The 12,035-nt window shown below is 40.0% G+C and overlaps 1 protein-coding gene across 1 annotated transcript in view; it reads right to left on the bottom strand.

Moving 5' to 3' along the window:
* The window catches only part of dok1b (docking protein 1b), a 31,656-nt gene extending 20,046 nt beyond the window's left edge, over positions 1-11,610 (bottom strand). Inside the window, exon 1 of the mRNA XM_036987249.1 lies at positions 11,144-11,610. Within this exon, the coding sequence (XP_036843144.1) occupies positions 11,144-11,200 (57 nt within the window). The 5' untranslated portion in view covers positions 11,201-11,610. The remainder of the gene's footprint in view (positions 1-11,143) is intronic.
* Between the last annotated feature and the right edge of the window lie 425 nt (positions 11,611-12,035).

The raw sequence follows: 12,035 nt of genomic DNA, 5'->3' as shown, positions 1-12,035 counted from the left end.
TTATAGTGTAGAGTGGAGGGTGTTATAGTTATAGTGGAGAGTGGAGGGTGTTATAGTGTAGAGTGGAGGGTGTTATAGTTATGGTGTAGAGTGGAGGGTGTTATGGAGTGGAGGGTGTTATGGTGTAGAGTGGAGGGTGTTATAGTGTAGAGTGGAGGGTGTTATAGTGTAGAGTGGAGGGTGTTATAGTGTAGAGTGGAGGGTGTTATAGTGTAGAGTGGAGGGTGTTGTAGTGTAGAGTGGAGGGTGTTATAGTGTAGATTGGAGGGTGTTATAGTTATAGTGTAGAGTGGAGGGTGTTATAGAGTAGAGTGGAGGGTGTTATAGTGTAGAGTGGAGGGTGTTATAGTGTAGAGTGGAGGGTGTTATAGTGTAGAGTGGAGAGTGTTATAGAGTAGAGTGGAGGGTGGAGGGTGTTATAATGTAGAGTGGAGGGTGTTATAGTGTAGAGTGGAGGGTGTTATAGTGTAGAGTGGAGGGTGTTATAGTTATAGTGTAGAGTGGAGGGTGTTATAGTTATAGTGTAGAGTGGAGGGTGTTATAGAGTAGAGTGGAGGGTGTTATAGTGTAGCGTGGAGGGTGTTATAGTGGAGAGTGGAGGGTGTTATAGTTATAGTGTAGAGTGGAGGGTGTTATGGTGTAGAGTGGAGGGTGTTATAGTGTAGAGTGGAGGGTGTTATAGTGTAGAGTGGAGGGTGTTATAGTGTAGAGTGGAGGGTGTTATAGTTATAGTGTAGAGTGGAGGGTGTTATAGTGTAGAGTGGAGGGTGTTATAGTTATAGTGTAGAGTGGAAGGTGTTATGGTGTAGAGTGGAGGGTGTTATAGTGTAGAGTGGAGGTGTTATAGTGTAGAGTGGAGGGTGTTATAGAGTAGAGTGGAGGGTGTTATAGTGTAGAGTGGAGGGTGTTATAGTTATAGTGTAGAGTGGAGGGTGTTATGGTGTAGAGTGGAGGGTGTTATAGTGTAGAGTGGAGGGTGTTATAGTTATAGTGTAGAGTGGAGGGTGTTATAGTGTAGAGTGGAGGGTGTTATAGTTATAGTGTAGAGTGGAGGGTGTTATGGTGGAGAGTGGAGGGTGTTATAGTGTAGAGTGGAGGGTGTTATAGTGGAGAGTGTAGGGTGTTATAGTTATAGTGGAGAGTGGAGGGTGTTATAGTGGAGAGTGGAGGGTGTTATAGTGTAGAGTGGAGGGTGTTATAGTGTAGAGTGGAGGGTGTTATAGTGGAGAGTGGAGGGTGTTATAGTGGAGAGTGGAGGGTGTTATAGTGGAGAGTGGAGGGTGTTATAGTGTAGAGTGGAGGGTGTTATAGTGTAGAGTGGAGGGTGTTATAGTGGAGAGTGTAGGGTGTTATAGTTATAGTGTAGAGTGGAGGGTGTTATAGTGTAGAGTGGAGGGTGTTATGGTGTAGAGTGGAGGGTGTTATAGTGTAGAGTGGAGGGTGTTATAGTGTAGAGTGGAGGGTGTTATAGTGTAGAGTGGAGGGTGTTATAGTTATAGTGTAGAGTGGAGGGTGTTATAGTGTAGAGTGGAGGGTGTTATAGTGTAGAGTGGAGGGTGTTATAGTGTAGAGTGGAGGGTGTTATAGTGTAGAGTGGAGGGTGTTATAGTGTAGAGTGGAGGGTGTTATAGTGTAGAGTGGAGGGTGTTATAGTGTAGAGTGGAGGGTGTTATAGTGTAGAGTGGAGGGTGTTATAGTTATAGTGGAGAGTGGAGGGTGTTATAGTGTAGAGTGGAGGGTGTTTCTAGTGTAGAGTAGAGGGTGTTATAGTTATAGTGTAGAGTGGATGGTGTTATAGTGTAGAGTGGAAGGTGTTATAGTGTAGAGTGGAGGGTGTTATAGTGTAGAGTGTTATAGTGTAGAGTGGAGGGTGTTATAGTGTAGAGTGGAGGGTGTTATAGTTATAGTGTAGAGTGGAGGGTGTTATAGTGTAGAGTGGAGGGTTATAGTGTAGAGTGTTATAGTGGAGAGTGTAGGGTGTTATAGTGGAGAGTGTAGGGTGTTATAGTTATAGTGTAGAGTGGAGGGTGTTATAGTGGAGAGTGGAGGGTGTTATAGTGGAGAGTGGAGGGTGTTATAGTTATAGTGTAGAGTGGAGGGTGTTCTAGTGTAGAGTGGAGGGTGTTATAGTTATAGTGTAGAGTGGAGGGTGTTATAGTGTAGAGTGGAGGGTGTTGTAGTTATAGTGGAGAGTGGAGGGTGTTATAGTGGAGAGTGTAGGGTGTTATAGTTATAGTGTAGAGTGGAGGGTGTTATAGTGTAGAGTGGAGGGTGTTATAGTGGAGAGTGTAGGGTGTTATAGTGTAGAGTGGAGGGTGTTGTAGTGTAGAGTGTAGAGTGTTATAGTGTTATAGTGTTATAGTGTCATAGTGTCATAGTGTTATAGTTATAGTGTCATAGTGTTATAGTATTATAGTGTTATAGTGTCATAGTGTCATAGTGTTATAGTGTCATAGTGTCATAGTGTCATAGTGTTATAGTGTCATAGTGTCATAGTGTCATAGTGTTATAGTGTTATAGTGTAGGGTGTTATAGTGTTATAGTGTTATAGTGTTATAGTGTCATAGTGTAGGGTGTTATAGTTATAGTGTTATAGTGTTATAGTGTTATAGTGTAGGGTGTTATAGTTATAGTGTCATAGTGTTATAGTTATAGTGTCATAGTGTTATAGTATTATAGTGTTATAGTGTCATAGTGTCATAGTGTTATAGTGTCATAGTGTCATAGTGTCATAGTGTTATAGTGTCATAGTGTTATAATATTATAGTGTCATAGTGTCATAGTGTTATAGTGTCATAGTTATAGTGTCATAGTGTAGGGTGTTATAGTTATAGTGTTATAGTGTTATAGTGTCATAGTGTCATAGTGTTATAGTGTTATAGTGTTATAGTGTCATAGTGTTATAGTGTTATAGTGTTATAGTGTCATAGTGTAGGGTGTTATAGTTAGTGTTATAGTGTTATAGTGTTATAGTGTCATAGTGTCATAGTGGCATAGTGTTATAGTGTCATAGTGTTATAATATTATAGTGTCATAGTGTCATAGTGTTATAGTGTCATAGTTATAGTGTCATAGTGTAGGGTGTTATAGTTATAGTGTTATAGTGTTATAGTGTCATAGTGTCATAGTGTTATAGTGTTATAGTGTTATAGTGTCATAGTGTTATAGTGTTATAGTGTTATAGTGTCATAGTGTAGGGTGTTATAGTTAGTGTTATAGTGTTATAGTGTTATAGTGTCATAGTGTCATAGTGTTATAGTGTCATAGTGTTATAGTGTCATAGTGTCATAAGTGTTATAGTTATAGTGTTATAGTGTTATAGTTATAGTGTTATAGTGTAGAGTGTTATAGTTATAGTGTAGGGTGTTATAGTTATAGTGTAGAGTGTTATAGTTATAGTGTAGGGTGTTATAGTTATAGTGTAGGGTGTTATAGTTATAGTGTAGAGTGTTATAGTTATAGTGTAGGGTGTTATAGTTATAGTGTAGAGTGTTATAGTTATAGTGTAGAGTGTTATAGTTATAGTGTAGGGTATTATAGTTATAGTGTAGGGTGTTATAGTTATAGTGTTATAGTGTTATAGTTATAGTGTAGGGTGTTATAGTTATAGTGTAGAGTGTTATAGTTATAGTGTAGGGTGTTATAGTTATAGTGTAGGGTGTTATAGTTATAGTGTAGAGTGTTATAGTTATAGTGTAGGGTGTTATAGTTATAGTGTAGGGTATTATAGTTATAGTGTAGAGTGTTATAGTTATAGTGTAGGGTGTTATAGTTATAGTGTTATAGTGTTATAGTTATAGTGTAGGGTGTTATAGTTAGAGTGTAGGGTGTTATAGTTATAGTGTAGGGTGTTATAGTTATAGTGTAGGGTGTTATAGTTATAGTGTTATAGTGTTATAGTTATAGTGTAGGGTATTATAGTTATAGTGTAGGGTGTTATAGTTATAGTGTAGAGTGTTATAGTTATAGTGTAGGGTGTTATAGTTATAGTGTAGGGTGTTATAGTTATAGTGTAGAGTGTTATAGTTATAGTGTAGGGTATTATAGTTATAGTGTAGGGTGTTATAGTTATAGTGTAGGGTGTTATAGTTATAGTGTTGAGTGTTATAGTTATAGTGTAGGGTGTTATAGTTATAGTGTTATAGTGTAGAGTGTTATAGTTATAGTGTAGGGTGTTATAGTTATAGTGTAGGGTATTATAGTTATACTGTAGAGTGTTATAGTTATAGTGTAGGGTGTTATAGTTATAGTGTAGGGTGTTATAGTTATAGTGTAGGGTGTTATAGTTATAGTGTAGAGTGTTATAGTTATAGTGTAGGGTGTTATAGTTATAGTGTAGGGTGTTGTAGTTATAGTGTAGGGTGTTATAGTTATAGTGTAGGGTATTATAGTTATAGTGTAGAGTGTTATAGTTATAGTGTAGGGTGTTATAGTTATAGTGTTATAGTGTAGAGTGTTATAGTTATAGTGTAGGGTGTTATAGTTATAGTGTAGAGTGTTATAGTTATAGTGTAGGGTGTTATAGTTATAGTGTAGAGTGTTATAGTTATAGTGTAGAGTGTTATAGTTATAGTGTAGGGTATTATAGTTATAGTGTAGGGTGTTATAGTTATAGTGTAGGGTATTATAGTTATAGTGTAGGGTATTATAGTTATAGTGTAGAGTGTTATAGTTATAGTGTAGGGTGTTATAGTTATAGTGTAGAGTGTTATAGTTATAGTGTAGGGTGTTATAGTTATAGTGTAGGGTATTATAGTTATAGTGTAGGGTATTATAGTTATAGTGTAGGGTGTTATAGTTATAGTGTAGAGTGTTATAGTTATAGTGTAGGGTGTTATAGTTATAGTGTAGGGTGTTATAGTTATAGTGTTATAGTGTAGAGTGTTATAGTTATAGTGTAGGGTGTTATAGTTATAGTGTAGAGTGTTATAGTTATAGTGTAGGGTGTTATAGTTATAGTGTAGAGTGTTATAGTTATAGTGTAGAGTGTTATAGTTATAGTGTAGGGTATTATAGTTATAGTGTAGGGTGTTATAGTTATAGTGTAGGGTGTTATAGTTATAGTGTAGAGTGTTATAGTTATAGTGTAGGGTGTTATAGTTATAGTGTAGAGTGTTATAGTTATAGTATAGAGTGTTATAGTTATAGTGTAGAGTGTTATAGTTATAGTGTAGGGTGTTATAGTTATAGTGTAGAGTGTTATAGTTATAGTGTTATAGTGTAGAGTGTTATAGTTATAGTGTTATAGTGTAGAGTGTTATAGTTATAGTGTAGAGTGTAGAGTGTAGGGTGTTATAGTTATAGTGTAGAGTGTTATAGTTATAGTCCAGTACAGTGTTGTCTGACCAGATGAATAGACTGAGAACGTTGTTAGAGCATTACACACACTAACACACACACACACACACACACACTAACACACACAAACACACGCTAACACACACACACACACACACGCTAACACACACACACACCACACACGCTAACACACACACACACACACGCTAACACAGACACACACACACGCTAACACACACACACACACACACACGCTAACACACACACACACACACACACACACACACGCTAACACACACACACACACTAACACACACACACACGCACACACACGCGCACACGCTAACACACACACACGCTAACACACACACACACGCCAACACACACACACACACGCTAACACACACACACACACACGCTAACACACACACACGCTCGGGTCACTAGGAGAGATTAACAGGGAGTAGGTCACACATTCATCAGTGTTAGAGAACACAACACAACATGTCGTTCTACTCTGCATCGCCTTGCTTTCCACTGCCAGGAAGCAACATGTTCAGACACGGAGTCATTGTAACTCAGTCAACTCTTCACAGGAGACTATTTTAGGCCTCTCCATCTGGTACAGACACAGTCATTACAACTCAGTCAACTCCAGGAACTAGGGGGCACACACACACACACACACACACACACACACACAGACAGACAGACACCTACACAGACAGACACCCACACAGACAGACAGACACACAAACACAGACAGACAGGAGAGGCCCGTGACATCCTGGGGTACTGCAGGTCCTCAACCCACAGTTCCAACTGCTCCCCGTTGGACACCACCTGCTCGGTCTCAGGTGTTCCACCCAAAAGGCGCAAGGGCCTCGTTTGTGGCCTATGGCCATCTGCCTGGTTAACAGGACCATCAAGGATGACTATTCTAGAGATAGCTTAGCCATTAATTAACAACTTTTAGTTCAAATTTGAGTTTCTTTAGACGGAACCATGCACTTTTACCTTAATTTTTTATACGGTCTGTTTGTGCTGTCTGAAGCACCCTGACAGCCCCTCAGGGATTAATAAAGTTATATTGTATTCATGTCAGCCCTTCAGGGATTAATAAAGTTATATTGTATTCATGTCAGCCCTTCAGGGATTAATAAAGTTATATTGTATTAATGTCAACCCCTCAGGGATTAATACAGTTGTATTGTATTAATGTCAGCCCTTCAGGGATTAATAAAGTTGTATTGTATTAATGTCAGCCCCTCTGGGATTAATAAAGTTGTATTGTATTAATGTCAGCCCTTCAGGGATTAATAAAGTTGTATTGTATTAATGTCAGCCCCTCGGGATTAATAAAGTTGTATTGTATTAATGTCAGCCCCTCTGGATTAATAAAGTTATATTGTATTAATGTCAGCCCTTCAGGAATTAATAAAGTTGTATTGTATTAATGTCAGCCCCTCAGGGATTAATAAAGTTATATTGTATTAATGTCAGCCCCTCTGGGATTAATAAAGTTGTATTGTATTAATGTCAGCCCTTCAGGGATTAATAAAGTTGTATTGTATTAATGTCAGCCCCTCGGGATTAATAAAGTTGTATTGTATTAATGTCAGCCCTTCAGGAATTAATACAGTTGTATTGTATTAATGTCAGCCCCTCTGGATTAATAAAGTTATATTGTATTAATGTCAGCCCTTCAGGAATTAATACAGTTGTATTGTATTAATGTCAGCCCCTCAGGGATTAATAAAGTTGTATTGTATTAATGTCAGCCCCTCTGGGATTAATACAGTTGTATTGTATTAATGTCAGCCCCTCAGGGATTAATAAAGTTGTATTGTATTAATGTCAGCCCCTCGGGATTAATAAAGTTGTATTGTATTAATGTCAGCCCCTCTGGATTAATAAAGTTATATTGTATTAATGTCAGCCCTTCAGGAATTAATACAGTTGTATTGTATTAATGTCAGCCCCTCAGGGATTAATAAAGTTGTATTGTATTAATGTCAACCCCTCAGGGATTAATAAAGTTGTATTGTATTAATGTCAGCCCTTCAGGGATTAATAAAGTTGTATTGTATTAATGTCAACCCCTCTGGATTAATAAAGTTATATTGTATTAATGTCAGCCCTTCAGGAATTAATACAGTTGTATTGTATTAATGTCAGCCCCTCAGGGATTAATAAAGTTGTATTGTATTAATGTCAACCCCTCTGGATTAATAAAGTTATATTGTATTAATGTCAGCCCTTCAGGAATTAATACAGTTGTATTGTATTAATGTCAGCCCCTCTGGATTAATAAAGTTATATTGTATTAATGTCAGCCCTTCAGGAATTAATACAGTTGTATTGTATTAATGTCAGCCCCTCAGGGATTAATAAAGTTGTATTGTATTAATGTCAACCCCTCAGGGATTAATAAAGTTGTATTGTATTAATGTCAACCCCTCAGGGATTAATAAAGTTGTATTGTATTTATACTGTAATAGCTTCTCTGATTTCTACACCCTCCAGGCCCTTAATAACACAACATATCCTCCATCCATCCACCACACCGTCTAGAGTCTGTTGCTGCAGGGTGTAGACAAGCAGCTGCCTGTCTCTCAGTGTGTGTGGAGGCTGGTGGGAGGAGCTATTGGAGGACGGGCTCATTGTAATGTCTGGAAAGGTACAAATGGAACAGAGTCAAACATCTGGTTTCCATGTTTCATCAGTTTAATATCTCCCCAATTTCATGATATTCCCGTACAAACTGCTTGGCACACTGCCCACTGTTTCCACCAATGTGTTAGAGGAGACACCGTACAACTGGCGACCGAAAACAGCATGCAGGCGCCTGGCCCGCCACAAGGAGTCCCTAGAGCACGATGGGACAAGGACATCCCGGCCGGCCAAACCCTCTCCTAAACCGGACGATGCTGGGCCAATTGTGCGCCGCCTCATGGGTCTCCCCGGTCACAGCCTGGGATCGAAGTGACGCCTCAAGCACCTCGACGCCGTAGACCGCTGTGCCGTAGACCGCCGTGCCGTAGACCGCCGTGCCGTAGACCGCCGTGCCGTAGACCGCCGTGCCGTAGACCGCTGTGCCCCGTAGACCGCCGTGCCGTAGACCGCCGTGCCGTAGACCGCCGTGCCCCGTTTGATACCGTTCCATTAATGAGCCCAAACCTCCTTTTGCTTATCAGAAGGGCAGAGCTCATCCTCCTCTGACTGCATTAGTAATGAAGTTTCAACAATCATACATGCATAGATGCCTAGCTGACAAGACAAAAACAACACTAATAATTCAAATGAAGTAGGGTACAGTTAAGATCTATGGTAGGTGTCTCTGTATGATTTCAGAAACGGGAATTGAGCAGTGCCCTGCTATAAATGTACTTATGAAACCTTCAGACTTATTAGTGGTACACAGTTGTGTCACATTTTCCAACCTCAAGACATGGTTGTATCAAAGTGTGTGTTCTCACCAACGGAACGGATGCTTACACAATCCTCCCTGTTTAAAATCTACCACCATCTGACACGGTCTACCACCATCTGACATAATTTAACACCATCTGACACTGTCTGACACTTCTACCACCATCTGACACTGTCTGACCTGTCTAACACCATGTAACACTGTCTAACACTGTCTGACACGTCTAACACCATCTGACACTGTCTACCACCATCTGACACCGTCTGACACGTCTACCACCATCTGACACGGTCTACCACCACCATCTGACACCATTTAACACCGTCTGACACTCTCTGACACTTCTACCACCATCTGACACCGTCTGACACGTCTACCACCATCTGACACGGTCTACCACCATCTGACACCATTTAACACTGTCTGACACTGTCTGACACTTCTACCACCATCTACCATCATTTAACACCATCTGACACTGTCTGACCTGTCTAACACCATCTGACATCATGTTACACCGTCTGACACATCTAACACCGTCTGACACATCTAACACCGTCTGACACATCTAACACCGTCTGACACCGTCTACCACCATCTGACACTGTCTACCACCATCTGACACCATTTAACACATATACCGCCACCTGACACCGTCTGCCGCCATCTGACACCATCAGTCATAACCACATATAATAATAGACCATGGTACACTGATGGACCCACCAGAAAGAGAGAGATACAGAGAAACCTTTGACCATGTACAGACTCAGTGAGCATAGCCTTGCTATTGAGAAAGGCCGCTGTAGGCAGACCTGGCTCTCGAAAGAAGACAGGCTATGTGCACACTGCCAACAAAATGAGGTGGAAACTGAGCTGCACTTCCTAACCTCCTGCCAAATGTATGACCATATTAGAGACACATATTTCCCTCAGATTACACAGACCCACAAAGATTTTGAAAACAAATCCAATGTTGATAAACTCCCATATCTACTGGGTGCAATACCACAGTGTGCCATCACAGCAGCAAGATTTGTGACCTGTTGTCACAAGAAAAGGGCAACCAGTGAAGAACAAACACCATTGTAAATACATGTATTTTCCCCTTTGTACTCTAACTATTTACAAATTGTTACAACACTGTATATATACATAATATAACATTTGAAATGTCTTTATTCTTTTAGAACTTGTGTGAGTGTAATATTTACTGTTCACTTGTACTGTTTATTTCACTTTTGTTTATTATCTATTTCACTTGCTTTGTCAATGTAAACATATGTTTCCCATGCCAATAAAGCCCCTTGAATTGAATTGAGAGAGAAACAGAGAGACAGAGAGCGAGAGAAAGAGAAAGAAGACTCTTACAGACCAGTGACTAGTGACCGTGTGTTACTATTAATGTTCAGCCTGGGTGCTCTAGGGCAAGGTATTTTTATTTTTATTACCTTTATTTAACTAGGCAAGTCAGTTAAGTGTGTAGCGTGGGTTAACTGCCTGTTCAGAACGACAGATTTGTACCTTGTCAGCTCGGAGATTTGAACTTGCAACCTTTCGGTTACTAGTCCAACGCTCTAACCACTAGGCTATCCTGCCGCCTGTAAATAACCCTGCCGTTATATACAGGCCTGGGGGCTTTAGGGCAAGGTAGTTATATACAGGCCTGGGGGCTTTAGGGCAAGGTAGTTAAATACAGGCCCGGGGGCTTATAGGGGAACGTAGCAATATACAGACTGAAAGATATAACATGAATGTCCTCTATTGACTCTTATTAAATACTTAGTAATACTTGATAAGATTGTTTTATGGTTTCTTAATAAAAACGCACATGCATACACATTACACACAGTAATAGGCCAACTAAGTTGCAGCTGACACTGCAGAGAAAAAACAACTACTCCAATGTTGAAGCTGAAACAGACTGAATAAACACTGACAGTACTACTTACTATACATTCAGGTTTAGACTGCTCTAAACCTAGACCTATCCGTCAGCAAACAGTTGAAATGAGTTGATGGCTATAGGGCAATATCATGTCCAAACATTGATGCTGAGTTGCGATAGAGAGCTAAACTGGTCCCTTCTCTACTTCCCCTTGTTGTGGAACTCGTTCGACAATACGATTTTGCATAATATCAAAACTAAATCTTTGACATGGGATGTAAATTAGGCTACAATGGTTTGCGGGATGGTCGGGCCCGGCGTCTGAACTTAACTGGATACAATAGCTTACTTTAATTGGATCAATGTGTGCTCTATGACGTAGAAGAACGGTCCCAAGTCCAGTCCGCGACGGTTAACAACCGGATAGGGCCATTCTGTATTTTTCCTCTTCAACTTGAAAACACTTTTTTAGTGGGCTATGACAAGTTAGAATTACGTAGCTTTAAAATATTTTATTGTCTTACCTTGCCAAACTTCTGATGTTGAACGTAAAGTTGTCCCTCTTTTACGTGGGTATCCATCTCCAAAGTTCGGACCCCCCGTCCCAAGAACTAGGAATAGTCTCGAATTTGACACCACTTTTCGGTTACTTTTCCTTCTCTGTCTGAACTTCCTCCAACTCAAGTTTACTTACTTCCGCAAACAACGCGATTTTCTCAACATTCCGAGGCATTTAAAGTATTTTAATACAATTAATACATGTTTAAAACGGGGGGGGAAAGTACCCTCTAGTCTTGAAAAAGTTGTTATCTAACGTCCTGAAAACCTGACGGTAATGTTATTGTCTGTCGCTTGTCGCCACCCGCCGCTCCCTCTTCCTCCTTGTGCCCCCGCGTGCCGTGTGTCCGCGCAGTCTGGTGTGCATGATGAGTGCACTGCACCGCTCTCTCCTCTGTTCCTCTCTCTTCTCCTCCCACCTCCTCGTTTTGCACTCCGTCTGACAGCATGAGGACAACAGCAGAGCAGCATAGTTCAACAGCTGGCTCGCAGTGCCACACACACCTTTGACTTATGTTTATTTGTTAATGAATTATTTCGGGAAAGAAGTAGAATGTGCTTAACCAACGTGAGTAGAGGTGCAACCTAAAAATGTGTAGACATCATTGGACAGGGAAAGGCGCAATCCTCGCTCACCATGAAAAATAGGTCGTTTTATTAGATACGTTTTAAAGATTGACGTTTCAACTTTCAATAGCCTTCTTCAGAATAATTACAATGAGAATGGACAGGTTCATAACGGGCATTCTTTCAAAATAAAAAAAATAGCATTGCAACATTTTGTGCATACTGCATTTGAATTCAGTCCATTTATATAATTCATTGGAATCCAAATAATAGACCTGCATTGATCCTTCA

The sequence above is a fragment of the Oncorhynchus mykiss genome, chromosome 9 (assembly GCF_013265735.2).
Source record: "Oncorhynchus mykiss isolate Arlee chromosome 9, USDA_OmykA_1.1, whole genome shotgun sequence".
NCBI classification, from domain to species: Eukaryota; Metazoa; Chordata; class Actinopteri; order Salmoniformes; family Salmonidae; genus Oncorhynchus; species Oncorhynchus mykiss.
This window is presented reverse-complemented; position numbering and strand designations above follow the sequence as displayed.